The 17668-nt window shown below is 40.8% G+C and overlaps 2 protein-coding genes across 2 annotated transcripts in view; one reads left to right on the forward strand and one right to left on the reverse strand.

Moving 5' to 3' along the window:
* LOC132824800 (structural maintenance of chromosomes protein 1B-like) overlaps nt 1-222 on the reverse strand; it is a 172251-nt gene extending 172029 nt beyond the window's left edge. The window contains exon 1 of the mRNA XM_060839544.1: nt 114-222. Coding sequence (XP_060695527.1) covers nt 114-222 — 109 coding nt within the window. The remainder of the gene's footprint in view (nt 1-113) is intronic.
* Nucleotides 223-459: 237 nt separating this feature from the next.
* The window catches only part of ribc2 (RIB43A domain with coiled-coils 2), a 60250-nt gene continuing 43041 nt past the window's right edge, over nt 460-17668 (forward strand). The window contains exons 1-2 of the mRNA XM_060839435.1: nt 460-732; nt 1558-1639. Of these exons, the coding sequence (XP_060695418.1) occupies nt 616-732; nt 1558-1639 (199 nt within the window). The 5' untranslated portion in view covers nt 460-615. The remainder of the gene's footprint in view (nt 733-1557; nt 1640-17668) is intronic.

Raw genomic sequence — 17668 nt, forward strand, 5'->3', positions numbered from 1 at the left:
ATGTGTCACTCTGAGGGGCGGGCGGGTACGACATTACACGACAGCTTCTTTGGTAAGGAGCTAGTTTTGTGGAAAGCTTTTCCCCCAGATCGTGAAAGGTAAGTGTTTCTGACCTGACCCATTTGGTCCGATGATGCAGTTAAACCGCATGAAGGGCCCGATCAACTGCAGGCCCCGCCACGATTTGAAATTTTCCACTTCAATTAAGTGTAAAGTTCCCATTCCGAACGTCTAATGTTTAGAAGGTGGTTTATATTAATGATCTCCCCGTTCCCGTCGAAAGACGCCGAAATTTTCTCCTTCAACCGTCGCAGAACGCACAACACCTACGACACTAAATTGCCGCCAAGCCAGGATCTCGCGATATTTCGAGAGGTTTGGTGAGACCCTGCAGGATCTCGTATCCGTTGGCTGGTCGCCTAGCAACTGCTTTGTTTATCTTCTCCTCTGGGCAGGAAAATGCCTCTCGGAAGGGCTCAACTTCGCTTTACCCGTACTGTTGCAGACAATAGTTTGTCACTGGTTTATTTGTTCTTTAAGATTTCTAAAAAGTTTCATATATAATTAAACTACTGTGTGTTAGCTTTATGGTTGTGAGAAGAACAAAACTGGAAGATGCAGAAACTGGGTGACAAGTTTGATTTGAAAGAGGCTGAGATTATAGCGGGACGAAGAAACTTGGAATCACAGAGGCAGAACAGGATTTTTAATGCCAGAGTCAGAACAATTGGGGTAAGTATGTAATGTAGCAGTTTCTCTTCATGTCATATAGTATAATTTTACTGCGGATTTTAGTCCGGAGTTTATAATCGTGTGTGACTGGAATTTCATAATGATATCTGGAAATAAGATGACAAGATTTAAGTATACTTGGAAATAGTGGTGTACAGTTTAAAGAAAACATGCACCACTTATCTTGTCAGTCGCCAACTACTTTTTAAAATTTAAATAAAACGTGCCTCCATTTCTCAGAACTGCTTGGAATGTTGTCCAGGTAATCGATGTACAACTATTCCTAACTAAATGAAATGCAAGAATAAGGTAACCTATGCAACTACTAAATCTAACTTACTTTTGTACACAATAAATCGGAAAGTAGAGATGGCATTTAATGGAATCTAAAATTGATCAGCTTGATATCATGTTGTAATTTTTTTTTTAAAATGCATAAAGATTAATAATTCATACTAAAAGTGACCACATAACAAAACCTTCCTCTTTTGCCTCTGATTTTTAATATTTATTGGTAGCAAATGATATTTCTTTTATTGGAGCACGGGATGGGCATCATTCTTAAGACCATATTTATTTGGCATCCCTTACTGCCCTGAAGAAAGAGAATAGCTGATGTCGATATTCACGAACAGTGCTGTAAGAGGAAGATTTCCAGGAGTTTAAATTAGGAATAGATATTTCAGAATATATGATGAAGTATTAATTTTTTTACTTTGAACAATATTCCCAATATCATAGTGGACATGATCCATAGAAATAGAGAAGCAGGCTGAAGTAAGTTGAGTATTTTTAAAATGTATACTGATCAGTTTTTTTTAACAGATTGATAAACAGGCATTGGATGGCCAAATCAAAGATAAGAAAATTCATGAAGAGACAGAGGCTAGAAAACATTTAGCCTATGGTAAGTTCTATTGAATTCTGATGTATAGAAACATAATTTAAGGTAATGCATAAACTTGATAATTAGATCACAAAAAGTTGCTGTCAGCTGTCTGTTCAAATACTTGCAAGTGTTTGACCATGGGAGAGATATTAAACAAATATTTGTAACATATTTTACTATGGAGAAAGAAATGGAAGCTCAAGAATGCAGGGAAGTAATACTGATGTGTTGAAAGCATCACATTACAGAAAATGATATGCTGAGGTCTTAGAAAACATAAAGGTGGATAAATCTCTGGGACCTGGTCTAATGTATTCCAGGATGTTGTGGAATGTTAGGGAGAAAATTGTGGGATCCTGTGCAGAAATATTTGTATCATCTATAATTACAGGTGAGATATCAAATAATTCGAGAGTGGCTAATGTTGTGCCTTTGTTTAACCAGTGATGTAAGGAGAGCCTGGGAACTATAGGCCTGTGAGTTTGACTTCAGTAGCGGGTAAGTTGTTGAAGGTGAGTGTCAAAGATAGAATTTATATGCATTTAGAGAAGCAAGGAATGATTAGGGATAGTCAGCATTGTTTTGTGTTATGGAAATCATATCTCACAAAATTGAATGAGTTTTTTGAGAAAGTAACCAAAACAATTGATCAGGGCAGAATGATAGACGTTGTTTACTTAGACCTAGTAAATCCACTCACAAGATTATTCACAATAGACTAATTAATAAAATTAGATAGCATGGAATTCAGGGGGAGCTTGGTGATTGCATACAAAATTAGCTTAATGGCAGGAGACAGAGAATGGTGTTGGGGGGTTGTTTCTCAGACTGGAGGCATGTTACCAGCAGTGTTCCACAGGGATCAGCGCAGGGTCTGCTTTTGTTTGTCATTTATGTAAATGATTTAGATGAGAATATAGAAGGCATGGTTAGTACGTTTGCGGATTATATCAAAATTGGCAGTATACTGGTCAGTGAAGAAGGTCATTTCAGATTGCAAAGAGATCTTGACCGATTGGGTCAATGTGCTGTGGAATGGCAGATGGAGTTTGATTAGGATAAAGGCGAAGTATTGCATTTTGGTAAGGTAAACAAGAGCATGGCTTAAACAATTAAAAGTAGCTCCTTGGGTAGTGTTATACAGCAGAGAAACTAGGGTTTAGGTGTGCCACATGTAGACTGGCTGGTCAAGAAGCACGCTTGCCTTCATTGGTCAGAATTCGAGTACAGAAATTGGGATGTCATGTTGAGATTTTACAGGACAATGGTGAGGCCTATTATGGAGGCTCTGTAATGTGTCCAGTTTTGGTCACCCTATTACAAAGAAGATAATATTAAGCTGGAGAGGGTTCAGAAAAGATTTACCAGGATGTTGTCGAGAATAGAAAGTTTGAGTTGTAGCAAGTGGCTGGATAGGCTGGGACTGATCTGCAGGATCAGTGTTGGGATCATAACTGAAGTTTTTTTTTACCTTTTTTGGTTCTGCCTTTTAATATAGCCCCTAGCTGCTCATATTCCCTCAGCAGAGCCTCTTTCCTCTTTCTACTTCTATAATTGGTGCCAACGTGAACCACGACAATTGGATCTTTCCTCTCCCTTCGAAGTTCAGATATTCTGAAGCCAGGAATTAGGCAGGCAATACTGCCTTTGGGACTCTCAATCCTGGTCTCCGAGAACAGTGTCTATTTCACTGACTATACAATCCCCAATTACAACTATGTTTCTCTTTTTCTTCCCCCCCCCCCCCCCCCCCCTCCACCATTGAGCAGCTCCCTACACCATGGTAGTAGGGTCAGTTTGCTGATCCTCTTTACATCCCCACTCTGATTCACACAGGGAACAGGAGTTGCAAAGTTCAAGGGCTGAGGCTTTTTCAGCATTACCTCCAGGATTCCTCTACCAGCCTTACTGATAGTCACACCTTCCTGTCTCTGACCACCAACTGCATTTGAGGTAGTTAATCTAAAGAATGTTTTCTGAAATACAGTGTCCAGATAACTCTCCCAAACACCCAGATATGTCGCAGTGCTGAAACATCAGACACCAGGTCAATTCTGAGCTGGAGTTCCTCAAGCAACTAACACATGCTACAGATGTGATCACTGTAAACCATAACAGGGTCCAACAGCTATCACATCATGTAGCTTCAACATGTCATGTGGCCCGAATCTCTTTAGTTCTTAATTTAAGTTTTTAAAAAATTCATTCTGATCTTTTAATTTGCAGTCTAAATATATGATCCCTATTCACCTTCAATCTGAAAGTACATAATCAAATTACCAATCATTGAACTTGCGGTTTACCTGTAATGTCACTCTTTGTGCTGGGCCCCTGATCCTGGACTTCAATTAATCCTGTTAAAGTACCTTACGCACTATGACTCAAACAAAAAAAAGCAAAAAGCACCTCCTTCACTCTGCACTGAATTCTCATGTTACCTCCAAATTTCTTGAACTATATAGTCATTCAGGCTAAGGCGCATTCCGGATGTGATCTTTCTTTCTTAACTGTGTAAAGCTAACTGTTTCATTTTGTTTCTTTTCAAGGATAAGCAGCCCATAATATAAAGGAGCATTTAGTAACTGGTGCACAAATCATCAACCTTTTACGCTGTTTGAGGAAGCAGCGTGTTAAACCCTGGGACGGCAAAGTATCCCATGGACAAAGAGGGGCATATTGAACTTCATAGAATCATACAATGATACAGCACAGAAGGAGGCTATTAGGCACATTGAGTCTGTGCCAAGTCTTTGAAAGAGTAGTTCAGTTAGTTCCAGTTTAGTACTCTTTCACCATTCCCCTGCCATCTGTTTATTCTTAAAGTATTTATCCAATTCCCTTCTGAAAGCTATTACTGAATCTAGAATACTGTCATAACAGGGAGAGTTTTACAAATCCCAACCACTTTTCCATTTGAAAATAAAATCTTCCCCTCGTGTTACCTCTGCTTCTTTTGCTATTAATCTTAAATCCATGTTTCCTGGTGTTCGAACCTTCAGCCATTCGAAGTAACTTTCTTTCTTCATAATTTCGCAGCCTATTCTGCTATATGGAGGACAATTCCATTTTCTGTGGTCTCCCTTATATCTGGATTTCTGGAACCACTATAATAAATCATTAGCGTATTCTCAATAAGCACTTTCATCGTTCCTAAATTGTGGTGTCCAGAATTAAGATGCTGGGGCAAAAATATTATTTTATATAGGTTTAGCATAACCTCCTAGTTATTAACTGCTTTGTTAACTTATCTTGTGATCTTCAAAGATTTGTACAGAAACTTCTCAGGTCTATCCATTCATACATGCTCTTTAAACTTATACTGGTTAATTTGTATTGTCTCAACTCCACCAAACTGCCCATGTCCTCTCAAGTTAGTTACTATCTCTTTCAGTATAAAATATGTAAACTTTGCTGAATTTCGTGTGAACTCTGAATGGAAAGATGAAGAAAAGTTTATAAACCTACTACTTTCTTTGTAGTTGCCTGTTCCATGTCAACCATACTTTTTCAGAAGAATGAATTCAGATTCATTGAAAACTGAAACATTGATTCATACTGAGCATTGTGCTTATGTTATAACAGCATGAGTAATTATCAATGCTTCATATATTTCAAGTAATTGTATCCTGCACTTGCAATGGATGGACAATGTTTTGGATGAAATGTTGAATCATCATGGTCTGATGATTCTTTAAACCTTTGACCTGGATCTAGTCCTTAGAACTCCCTCCACAAGCCTAGCTCGCAATCAACCCTTTATGACTATCTACTCTTGTGATAATGCATTCCAGTTCTATTTTTTGATATTACATCACCTTTTTTGCTGTCAATTGGGAGTTGTGCTTGAAATATTTTGCTCATAAAATTCTATGAATATTGTTGCAGGAAATGTCCCTCTGAAAGAAAAAGCAAAATAGTTGGACACTAGAAATTCAATACCATACAAAAATGAACAAGGGAACTACTGGAGGGCTTCCTACCTTGGCAATAGAAAGTAACAGTAGAAGCAGTACTGAGATGAAATTCATATACAAAATGTTAATGAAAGTGTGCTTAATAAGTCGAGACAAATAAAACCTCAACTTCCGCCTGGGCAGCCTATAGCCTGGAGGACTCCACATTGAGTTTTCTAATTTCCTCCCCATTCCCGGCTCCCTTCACAGCCCCACCCCCTCCCTTCCACTGCTCCCTGCCGCCAACCGGATTAATTCCTCCCATTGACTATCATATCCTCTACCTGTCTTTGCCTATCCCCATTTTACCACCCTGCCTTCGCCTCCCATTTTATCTGGTGCTCCCCCCACACCCATCCCCAATCCTGAAGAAAGGTTACACCCAAAATATCAATTTCTGTACCTGCCTGACTTGCTGTGTTCTTCCACCTCCTGCCTGTCTACTAATAAATAAGTCAAGCAGGGAGTTGACCAATAAGTTTGAAGAAAGTGTTTCTATGGCACAAGCACTCATCCAGTAGTGCCTCACCAAATATTGTCCCTTTATATTCTCAGTTAGAGGTTTTAATCATAGAATCCCTACAGTATGGAAACAGGCTCTTTGGCCTCCAAGTCCACACCGACTCTCCGAAGAATAGCCCACCCACACCTATTCCCTTATGTTTACCCGTGATTATTACACCTAGCCTGCATAACCCTGAACATCATGGGCAATTTAGCATGGCCAATTCACCTAACCTACATATCTTTGGATTGTGGAAGGAAACCAGAGCACCTGGAGACAACCCACGCAGACACAGGGTAAAAGTACAAACTCCACGCAGACAGTCGCGCGAGGCTGGAATTGAACCCAGGTTCCTGGCACTGTGAGGCAGCAATTCTAACCACTGAACTACCCGTGTGAGGCCTAAGAGAACATTTTACAGTTAATCACAACCAATCTCCACGTGACTTTTGCTGATATGGCTACATGAGCAAAGCCATGGAGCAATTACCACTTCTGGGATCCCTTAGCAGTTCAAGAGTTTTGAAGCTAATTGTATCCACGACCAAGCATAACAAACTTAATATCTTCATTAATGAACCTTGATTCTTTCTAATCTAAATGGCTCAGATTATGCGTTCAGTAGATTTGTTTTTGATCTTTGGCATCAACTCCACTTTCCTGCCTGCTCTTCATGAACCTTGATTCCCTGAGAAATCAAAAATCTGTCTACCTCAGCCTTAAACATGTTTAATAAGGAGCATCCAGAAACTGTGGGAGTAGGGAATTTCAAAGCTTCAAAATTATTTGAGTCAAGAAAACTCAATCTTAAATGCTCAGCCCTTATCATGAGACTCATCCCCCATGTTCTAGATTTTCCATTTAGTGTCCACCCTGTAAAGCCTCTGCAGAATTGTCTATGTTTTAATAATACAGTCTCTCATTCACACAGACCCAATTTACGCAGATTATCATAATGGGATAATCCTTTTGTATCAGTATATCAGGCATTTCAAGCACATGGATGGCCCAAAGACCATGAAGCAGGGCTTTTTAATTTTGTTCGCATCAGATCCTTACTAACATAAAGTGAAATTTGAAGTTAAAAAAGTAAAACAGATATTTACATGGGATTAATTCCTTTCTTTATTCATTTATCAGAAGTGGGCGAAGCCAGCATTTATTAACTTGCTACTTGCCCTGAACTAAATGGCTTATTGGACAACTTCAGAGAGCAGTTAAGAATTAATCACTTAGCCTTGGGTCTGGAATCATATTTATGCCAGACCAAGAAAAGATGGCAGATTTCTTATTTAAATGCCATTAGTGAACCAGATGAGTTTTTACAAGAATCAACTGGGTCACCACTAGAATAAGTTTCGGATTTCTATTGAATTCACATTCTGCCATCTGCCATGGTGAGATTTGAACTTGTGTACCTAAATCATTCACGTGGGATGCTGTACCCTGTCAAAAAAAAGCCTCTTAGAGAGAGGGGGAAGCAGTGGCATACTGGCAATTTGTCAAAGACAGAACCTCCATAAAGACTCCACTTGATTGAACAAGCTGTCCAATTCAGAGCCTTCCCACGGCTATTGCTACTTGCTGCTGGAGGCCCAGTTATACGCTTTGCTGCTCGAAACTTTCTTCTCTTATGCTACTAATCTGGAGAATTGCTAGTTAACAGGTGACATTTTCTCAAGAAGATCTCTGCCGCCTTGCCTGTTTTGGTTCTGTCCATGGGATTCTGGCTCAAAGACAGATATACCACATTAGGATCTAGGTTGGTCAAGTATCCAGGCATCATATGTTAACAGCCGTTGCTTCAGGTGCTGCTTCCTGGTAGGTGGGTTATCCCTGCACCGTCTTTGAGGCCTCTCTAACACTAAATGCACACAAAATTCACAACATGTAGGCCACTCTAAAATTCCTCAACGCAATCCAGCTCAACTTCACTTGAGCTATTATACTCAACACCTCAGGTTCCAAAATGCCATTGGGAGAGCTGCTTGCCTCCACATCATCCACCAGACATTTGGCCTCAAGCAACTTGGTCGTGTTGTAGAACAGAGAGACCTAGAGGTTCGGGTACATAATTCTTTGAAATTTGCAGCACAGGTAAATCTGATGGTTAAGAAGGAGAAATTGAGGACTGCAGATGCTGGGGATCAGAGTCAAAAACTGTGGCGCTGGAAAAGCACAGCCAGTCAGGCAGCAACCAAGGAGCAGGAGAGTCAGGATGAAAAGCTTATGCTTGAAACATTGATTCTCCTGCTCCATAAATGCTGCCTGACCAACTGTGCTTTTCCAGCGCCATACTTTTTGAGGAGGATCATTAAGAAGGCATTTAGCATGCTTGACTTCATTATTCAGACCTTTGAGTGCAGGGGTTGGAAAAGCCTGTTAGGGTTGTACAGAATGTTGGTGAGGCCTTGTCTGGAGTACTGTGTGCAGTTCTGGTCACCCTGCTTTAGAAAGGATATTATTAATTTGAAGAGGGTTCAGATAAGGTTTACCAAAATATTGCTGGGAATGGAGAGTTTGAGTTGTAAAAATTGGGCTAGCACTTATTTTCATCGGAGCACAGGAGGTTGAGGGGTGATCATACAGAGATGTTTAAAATCATGAGGGGCATAGATAGGGTGAATATTAAGAGTCTTTTTCCAATGGTAACAGGGCACATTTTAAGGTGAAGAGAACTATTTAAAAGGGATCTGAGGGGCAACTTTTTCACATAGATGGTGGGTTTGTGTGTGGAATGAACTGCCAAAGCGAGGTGGTAGAGTTAGAACATTTGAAAGACATTTGGATAAGTATATGAATAGGAAAGGTTTGGAGGTATATGGGTCAAACATGGGCAAGTGGGATCAGTTTAGTTTGAGAACATGACCAGCGTGAACTGAAGTCCAACCTGCTGTATGACTCTATAACTCCTGTGAATCATTTTCTGAGGCTGCCCTCTGTTTACTTGTTCAACAACATAGGTTTAGCCATCTGCGTCTAGCTGCTTAATAATACTATGGAATTTGGTGTCTCACACTTCCTGAATCATATTCCTATGATATTCTGAATACAGAGGAATAACTTTGCACTGATCCTGTCAGCCTTGTAATTGTTCAACATTTATCTTCTCAGCGCTTCTTTCCAAGTTCTTTCAGACACCTTCATGAATACCTGGCTTAACCTAATTCGGCTACCCACTCATTGACCTGGCAAACTCCTTCAGGGGGTGTGATGAAACCATGGACAGAATCCATTGGAAGGACTGGTTCTCATTGAGAGCAGGGGGTGTAGAGCATGGGGATAAATATGGGGTAGTTTTGTTAAAATAAACCAGCTCTAGAAGGGACTCTGCCCACTTTCTTTACTCTCAGGAGGCAAAGTACACAGATGATCATGCAGGGTACAGTTTACCCTTCAGATGACTGGCTTTTGGCAATGTCATACACTTGCAAAGCTTTTATTGAACTTTGCTCTTGAGGTTATACTCTGATCACTGTAAAATTGATATGGAATATTGAAATTGACAAAATAATCATGTATTAAAAATCTGGCCAAAACATCTATGAGCATGAGAACATGTTTGGATTCTTTACAGCCAAAGTCAAGGAAAGGAAATTCTATTAAAGGACCTCTAGAGGTCTCTTGGAAACCAAGGATTCCATATTTGGATAAGGTCGCTTCCCTAATTTGGCCAAACTACCCCTTTTACAATTTTGACAGAAGTCATCAAATCAGCAATCACTTTGGATCAACAAGACTGCTCTCTGATCAAAATGGTTATCTTTTTCATCTTTTAACATCCTGTTTAAACATGTACTGGTGCCAAAAATTGACACTTAAGACTGCCGGGAAGGATGAGTTGCTTTGTTTTGTTTTCACTGTTGTGAATGTATTCGGGGATTCTGTCCTCCTTCTTGACTTCTTCTAGCACTTCAGCAGTTTCTGTGCCTGTTTGCTCTCCCTCATCAGCTCATAGAATCCTTACATAGAATCCCTACAGTGTGTAAACAGGTTCACACAGACCCTCTAAAGATTAACCCACCCAGACCCATTCCCCCTACCCTATACACATCACTGAGCACTGTGGGCAATTTAGCATAGCCAATTCACCTAACTTGCACATCTTTGACTGTGGGAGGAAACCAGAGCACCCACAGGAAACCCACACAAACACTGTGAGAATGTGCATCTCCACACAGACAGTCAATGGAATCGAACTCAGGTCCCTGGTACTGTGAGGCAGCAGTGATAACTACTAATGTTGGGTTGATGAATTTTTGGCCTTCCAGTGGAAGTGCAGTCTGCTGATCGATGCCCACATCAAACACAAGAGCCAAGGAAATATAAGGAGTAGGCCGTTCAGCTCCTTAAACATGCCCCAGACTTGAAAAGCTCATGGCTGATCTCAACTAAGCATCAATTCCTCCTTTGTGTCAACTTCTCATACCTCTCAACTGCTTGATTATTTCGAAAATCTAACTCCTGTTTAAATACTTACAGTGATCTAGTCTTTACAATTCTCTGAATTAGAGATTTCCAGACATTCATCACCTCCATCAGAAATAATTTGTTTGCTTCTCAGTTTTAAATCAGTATTCCATTATTCTGTAACTATAGCCCCTATAGTTGAGACTCCTCCACTGGTGGAAACATCTTAATATCTACCCTTTTGAGCCTTCTAAGAATCATGTCTGTTTCAACAAGACCACATCTCATTCTTCTAAACTCTAATGAATAAAAGCCTAACCTGTTTAGCTGTTCTTGATAAGGCACCCCCTTTAACCAAGGAATCAGGCTACTAAACCTCTTTTGAATTGCCTCCAATGCCAATATATTTTTCTTAAGTACAGGTACACAGTAATCCATATGCAACCTCACCAACATCCTGTGCAATTGAAACAAAATTTCCCTGTCTTTAAACTGCAGTTCCCTAGCAATAAAAGCAAAAATGTCATTTGAATTACTTGCTGCATCTAGATGATAAACTTTTGTGCTTGATGCACAATGACAGCCAGGTCCCTCTGTGCTTCAATTTCTTGCATTCTCTCCCCATTTGAATAATAGTCAGCCTTTTGATTCTTCTTATCAAATTGCATGACCTCACACTTTCTTGCATTAAACTCCATCTGCCAGGGTTTTGTCTCATGGGTCAATTATCTCCTTGCAGTATCCTTTTGTCACAACATGCCTTCCCAACTAAAGATAGTCACCATAATCCCAGAGGACCATAGGGTTGCACTAGCATTACAGAGAGAGATGACTAGTGACTAGTCACTACACCTCAGGTGAGGGGAAAGGTTGAACAGGAGAGTCCTTCATGGTAACCTCAACTGGTATGGGAAATGAACCCAAGTTGTTGGAATTACCAGCCAAGATCAATTTCCTGAGTTTCTTGGTTTCTTGCCATTCAGTCAGCAATCCTTTGTTTTGCTACCCCATCCAAACTGCATCACATCACATTTATCAAGGTTAGTTGACAAGTGTGGCACTGGAAAAGCACAGCAAATCAGGCAGCATCCAAGGAGCAGGAGAGTCAATGTTCTGGCATCATTCTTTCATCAGGAATGTGGAGGAGGAAGGGGACTCAACACTAAATAGGGAGGTGGGTGTTGAGATGGGGCTAGGGGCCAGGTAAGTGGGGAGGTGATAGTTGGATGCAGGTTGGAGGTAATTGTGATAAGTCTGTGGGGAGGATGGAATGGATAGATGGGAAGGAAGATGGACAAGTCCAGAGGGTGGTGCCATTGGAGGATTGGATCTGGGATGTGATAGGGGGAGGGAAGATTGGGAAACTAGTGAATTCGATGTGGCTGGAAGGTCCCAATGTGAAAGATGAGGCATTCCTCCTCCAGTTGGTGAGTGAGTTTGATTTGGTGGTGGAGGAGGCCCAGGACTTGTATATCCTCGAAGGAATGCGAGGGGGAGTTCAAGTGGTTGGCCACAGAGTGATGGTGTTGGTTGGTGCGCATGTCCCTGAGATGTTCCCTGAACTGCTCCAAGAGTTGACATCCTGTCTCCCCAATGTAGAGGAGACCCCATCAAGAGCAATAGATGTAGTAGACGAGGTAGGTGGATGTGAAGGAAAATCTCTGCTGCATTTGAAATGATCTTTTAGGGCCTTGGACTGAGGTGAGGGGGGAGGTGTGGGCACAGGTTTTACACTTCTTGCTGGTGCCAGGGAAGGTGCTGGGTGTGGAGGGTGAGTTGGTGGACTTAATGAGGGGGTCATGGAGGTAATGGTCACTGCAAGCACAGGAACTTCCTCCCACCCCTCCTGTAAAAAGGCGATCCCTAACTCCCAATTCCTATGCCTCCATCGTATCTACTCTCAGGAGGAGCAGTTCTACTCCAGGACATCGCAAATTTCAAAGACTGCAATTTCCCCTCCTACGTGATCAACAATGCCCTCCAGCACATCTCTTCCACTTCCTGCACCTCTTGCCTCGACCCCACCCCTCAAACCGCAACAAGGATTGAACCCTCCGGTCCTCGCCATTTCTGCCACCTTCAGTCATATATTCATAGAGTCATAGAGATGTACAGCATGGAAACAGACCATACCGACCAGATATCCCAAGCAATCTAGTCCCACCTGTCAGCACCCAGCCCATATCCTTCCAAACCCTTCCTACTCATATATCCATCCGAATGCCTCTTAAATGTTGCAATTGTACCAATCTCTACCACTTCCTCTGGCAGCTCATTCCATACCCATACCACCTTCTGTGTGAAAAAGTTGCCCTTAGGTCTCTTTTGTATCTTTCCCCTCTCACCCTAAACCTATGCTTCTAGTTCTGGACTCCTGATCCCAGGGAAAAGACTTTCCCTATTTACCCTAGCCATGCCCCTCAATTTTGTAAATCTCTATAAGGTCACCCCTCAGCCTCTGACCAAAGATATATTTCCCTCCCCACCCCTACCTAGTGTTCAAAGAATCCATTCCTTCTGTGACTCCCTTGTTAAGTCCATGCCAACCACCAAACCGCCCTTCATGCCCTGCACCTTCCCTTACCATAGCAAGAGGTGTAAAACCTGCGCCCACACCTCCCTTCTCATCTCCGTCCAAGGCTCTATAGAATTATTTCAAATCTGGCAAAGATTTTCCTTCACATCCACCCACCTCATCTACTGCCTCCATTGCTCTCAAAAACTCCTGTACATTGGGGAGACAGGATACCAACTCATAGAGCGGTTCAAGGAACATCTCTGGGATAGATTCACCAATCAACCCCACCAGCCAGTGGCCAATGACTTCAACTGCTCCTCCCACTCCCCCAAGGACATACAAATTCTGGGCCTCCTCCGCTGCCAAATCAATCCTACCTGCCAACTATAGGAAGAATGCTTCATGTTCCTCCTGGGATCTTCCAACCACACAACATCAACATCGACTTCACCAGTTTCCAAATCTCCCCTCCCCCACCTAATCCCAGATCTAACCCTCCAACTCGATATAGTCCTTTTGACCTGTCTTACCTGTCCATTTTCCTTCCCACCTATCTGCTCTACCCTCCCCACAGACCAATCACAACTCCCACCTGCAGTCACCTATTGTCATCCCACCTACCTTCCCTCCAGCCCCACCCCGTCCTCTATTTATCTGTCAGCCCTCTACCCCCTCCACACTCGTGATGAAGGGCTTTTGCACAAAACTTTGATTCTCGTCCTCTTCGATGCTGACTGACCTTTCCAGCATCACACTTTTCAACTCTGACCGTAGAGCATCTGCAATCCTAGTTTCTCCTTATCAAGGTTAAAATCCATCTGCCCCTGATCTGCTCACCTGACTAATCCTTTTATATCCTCCAGTAGCCTAACATCTTCTTCCTCTGTCAACCACTTGGCAATTCTTTGTGTCATCTGCAAACTTACTTATCATCTCCCCCACATTCTCATCTACATTATTTATGAATATCACAAAAAATAAGGGACACAGTACTGATCCCTGTAACAGAAACCATCTTCTACCACTGCCACCAAACTGATTCCATATTACAATCTATTGTACCTATGTCACTAGTTACCACAACACTGTTTCTATCTCATATTAACAAAGCTATTCACCTCCTCTTCCCTTTTGCATACTCTTCTGGGACATCAAATACCTTTGAAAATTGACTTCCTAGTCCTGGTCACCCTGCAACCACATCACTTAAATAGCTAGCAAGTCATATTCATTCATTTCTATTTGTACCCTCAAGTCATCTATCTTGTTACAAAGGTTGTGAGCATTCAGGTAAAGAGCCTTAAGATTATTCTTAGTAATTTCTCATTATTACTGTTTCTGGTTTCAACTTCTGCTGTACTGCGTGTATTTCTGGCCCTTCCTGTCACATGTGGATTATTGTTTGCCTCTTCAATACCCCACACCTCTACTCTCTCGTTTCTGTTTGAGTTTTTAAACTTCCCTTCAATTGTATCTTCCCTACTACTAATTTGTTGAGTGGCTGATTTACAATTCTAGCTCCGTGATTTGCCAGGACATTGGTAAACATGGTTAAAATGAAGCTATTCCCAACAGAACAGCTCTCTGTTTTTCACATTATTTATGTCAGTGCCCCATGCAGAATCCATATCTCCTGCAGCAATCTTTAAACCACACATTTATCTCTCCAATCTGATTACCCTAGACCAATTTGCACGTGGCTCAGTTAGTAGTCTGGAAATTATTACTTTTGGGGTTCTGCTTTTCAATTTAGCCCCGAGCTGCTCATAATCCCTCAGCATAACTGTTCTACTCATGCCATTGGTATCTACCTGGAGCACAACAACCAGGTCCTTCCCTTTGCACAAGTTCCTCCACAGTCCAGAAGAAAGGCTCTAAACCTTGGCACCATGTAGGTAACACAGCCTTTAGGCTGTGTCTTTGCTGTAGAGAATGTATCAGTTCCCCCAATTATTATATTACCTGTTACTTTAACAGTTCTCTTTCCTTCTCCCTCACCTCACTTAAATAGTGCTCTGTACTACCCATTTTCTCTGCTGTCTATGTTCTTATCTACACTGGGAGCAAGAATTTCATACCTATTGGACAAGAGCACTAGCTAAGGTCGTTCCAAAGCTAAATTCTGGACCCCTTTACATGCTTCGCTCACAGTCACACCCTTCATGCCCCTGACCAGATGAAATTTGATGTAATTAATCTAAGTGATGTGACTGTCACCTGAAATGATGTCCAGGTAACTGTCCACCTCCCTGATATTTTGAAGTATCCACATCTCTGTTCAGTTTTGGCAGTACCAAGAAAAAATAAAGGAACTGGAAAATTACCTTTCCATTCAGGCTAACAGATCCTCATTTAATTCCACAAGGCTTGTCTCTTACATTACAGAAAGAATACCAGAAATTTATAGGCTGCCCTAGGCTGCCCAATTCCAGTGAAAATGCAAAATGCCTAAGAGAATAATATCTTGGCTATCAGAAAATATTTCTTGGAGATGCCACTCTAGTCTTTGATGTAAGGCAGATTGAAAGTAAGAAATGGCAGAATGTTTCTGACTTAGATGGACAGCGTGAAGATCATTAATCTGGGATTCTTAATTCAATTTACACAAATGAAGAGAAATTATGGTTAAACTGGGACAACCAGTATGTTTGCATGGATTTGAGCCCATAGTTCACATGTTTTAGAAAAACTTTTGTCCATGGATGGCTCAGTCAACTGCTCAAGCTCCCCTGCCTGGTCCCACCCTCACCGTTACCATGATGTTGGAGGTCCCATGAATCCGATTCTTATGCAAATATATATTTTTTTAAGTATGGAAACCAAAACTCTAAACAGTACTCTTCACAAAAACTCAACAGAATTGTAATAAGACTTCCTTATTCTTTTAATCCAATCCCTTTGCAATAAAGGCCACATGCATTTGCCTTCTCAATTTCTTGTTGTACAGCATACTAACGTCCTGTAATTTTTTTTTGTATGTGTAAACATAATTCCTGATGTTCAGAAGGACTTACAAGTCTCACAAAATATTCTACTCTTCTATTCCTATTACATGTAGTTCTTTTATAATGCGATGGGCGCATTTGTGTGAAATGCCACATAATAGAAAAATTGTACTTTAGAACTAGCCCTTAAAGTGTTAGTGATGTATTCGCGTTACAGCCACCATACGTTTTAAAAATCCATGCTTTTGAAATAGTGTCCCCAATTCATCAATAGCGAATTCCTGTTAATGAAATATCTGTTATTGCAGAATGACCTGTACTAAGTAAATCATTACATGTCTTCATACCGTACTTCACATGCCACCTTGTTTTGTACTTGTTTAATCTACACATATCACTTTGCAGCTTTTTTGTATCCTCCTCACAGCCTACATTCTCATCTGGCTTTGTATCATTAGCAAATATAGATACATTACTTGCTTTATCTTTGTCTAAACTATCAATTCAAATTGTAAATAGCTCAAGCAGCAGCGCTGATCCTTGTGACACTCCACTAGTTACAGCTTGCTAACCTGAAACTTCTGAAGAAGGGTTACTGGACCCAAAACATAACTCTACTTTCTCTCCACAGATGCTGCCAGATCTGCTGAGTTTTTTCCAGAAATTTCTGTTTTTGTTTTTGAAAGTGATCTGTTTTTCCATGCGTTTTGCTTCCTGCCCATCAACTAATCTTTTATTCATACTGCAATGTTACCCCAACCCCATGAGCCCTCAACTTATGTATTGAGATTTTGTGTAATGCTGAATGCAAGTATATTGGCTACCTTTTATCAATTCTACTAGATACATCCTGAAGATCCCATTAAAATTGTCTGATACAATTTCCATTTATTAAATCATGTTGAATTTGATCTTCTGTGATTTGTTTCAAGTGTATCTTAATAGATTACCACATTTTGCCAATGTCTAGCTAACTGGTCTATAATTCCTGTTTTTTTTCCTCTTCTCTTAAATGTTACTGTTAGATTTGATAACTTTCAATCCACTTGGACCATTGTAACATGTAAGCAATTTTGATAATCAAAGCCAGTGCATTCATTATTGCTACAGATACCTCTTTTAGAACCTTAGGAAGTTCACTGTCAGGTCTTGGGAATGTCATACTTTTGACTCTTAAACTTCTTCAGTATGTTTTCTTGGCTGATATTAAATACCTTAAGTTTTTATTCATTTTGGCTCCTTGGCTATCCTTGACTTCAAGTATTCTACTGTGAAAACAGATATACAGCATAGATTCTTACAGGCGTCTGAGCAACATGGGATATGGCCAACATTCGTTCAAATTATTTTTTATCCTGCACAGATCTCTGAAGTTGAATTTGTACAAGGCACTTGTTGGACCTCAGCTGGGGTATTACATAGTAGCACATTATAGGAAGAGTGAAAATGTATTGGAGAGAATGAAGGAAAGATTTATTAGAACGGTTCCAGTTATGAGAAACTTCTGTTATGAGGATAGATTGAAGAAGTTGGGACTGTTCTCCCCGGAGAAAAGAATACTGAGAGGAGGCTGAGGTTTTCAAAATCATGAGCAAGCTGGACAGAGTAGATAGGGCAAAACTGTTAAAGAAACAAGGATGAGAGAGCTTGGATTTAAAGTGATGTGCAAACAAAACAAGGATGGTGTGAGAAAAAACATTTCATGTTGTTAGGATA

Source organism: Hemiscyllium ocellatum, chromosome 19, assembly GCF_020745735.1.
Source record: "Hemiscyllium ocellatum isolate sHemOce1 chromosome 19, sHemOce1.pat.X.cur, whole genome shotgun sequence".
Taxonomy (NCBI): domain Eukaryota; kingdom Metazoa; phylum Chordata; class Chondrichthyes; order Orectolobiformes; family Hemiscylliidae; genus Hemiscyllium; species Hemiscyllium ocellatum.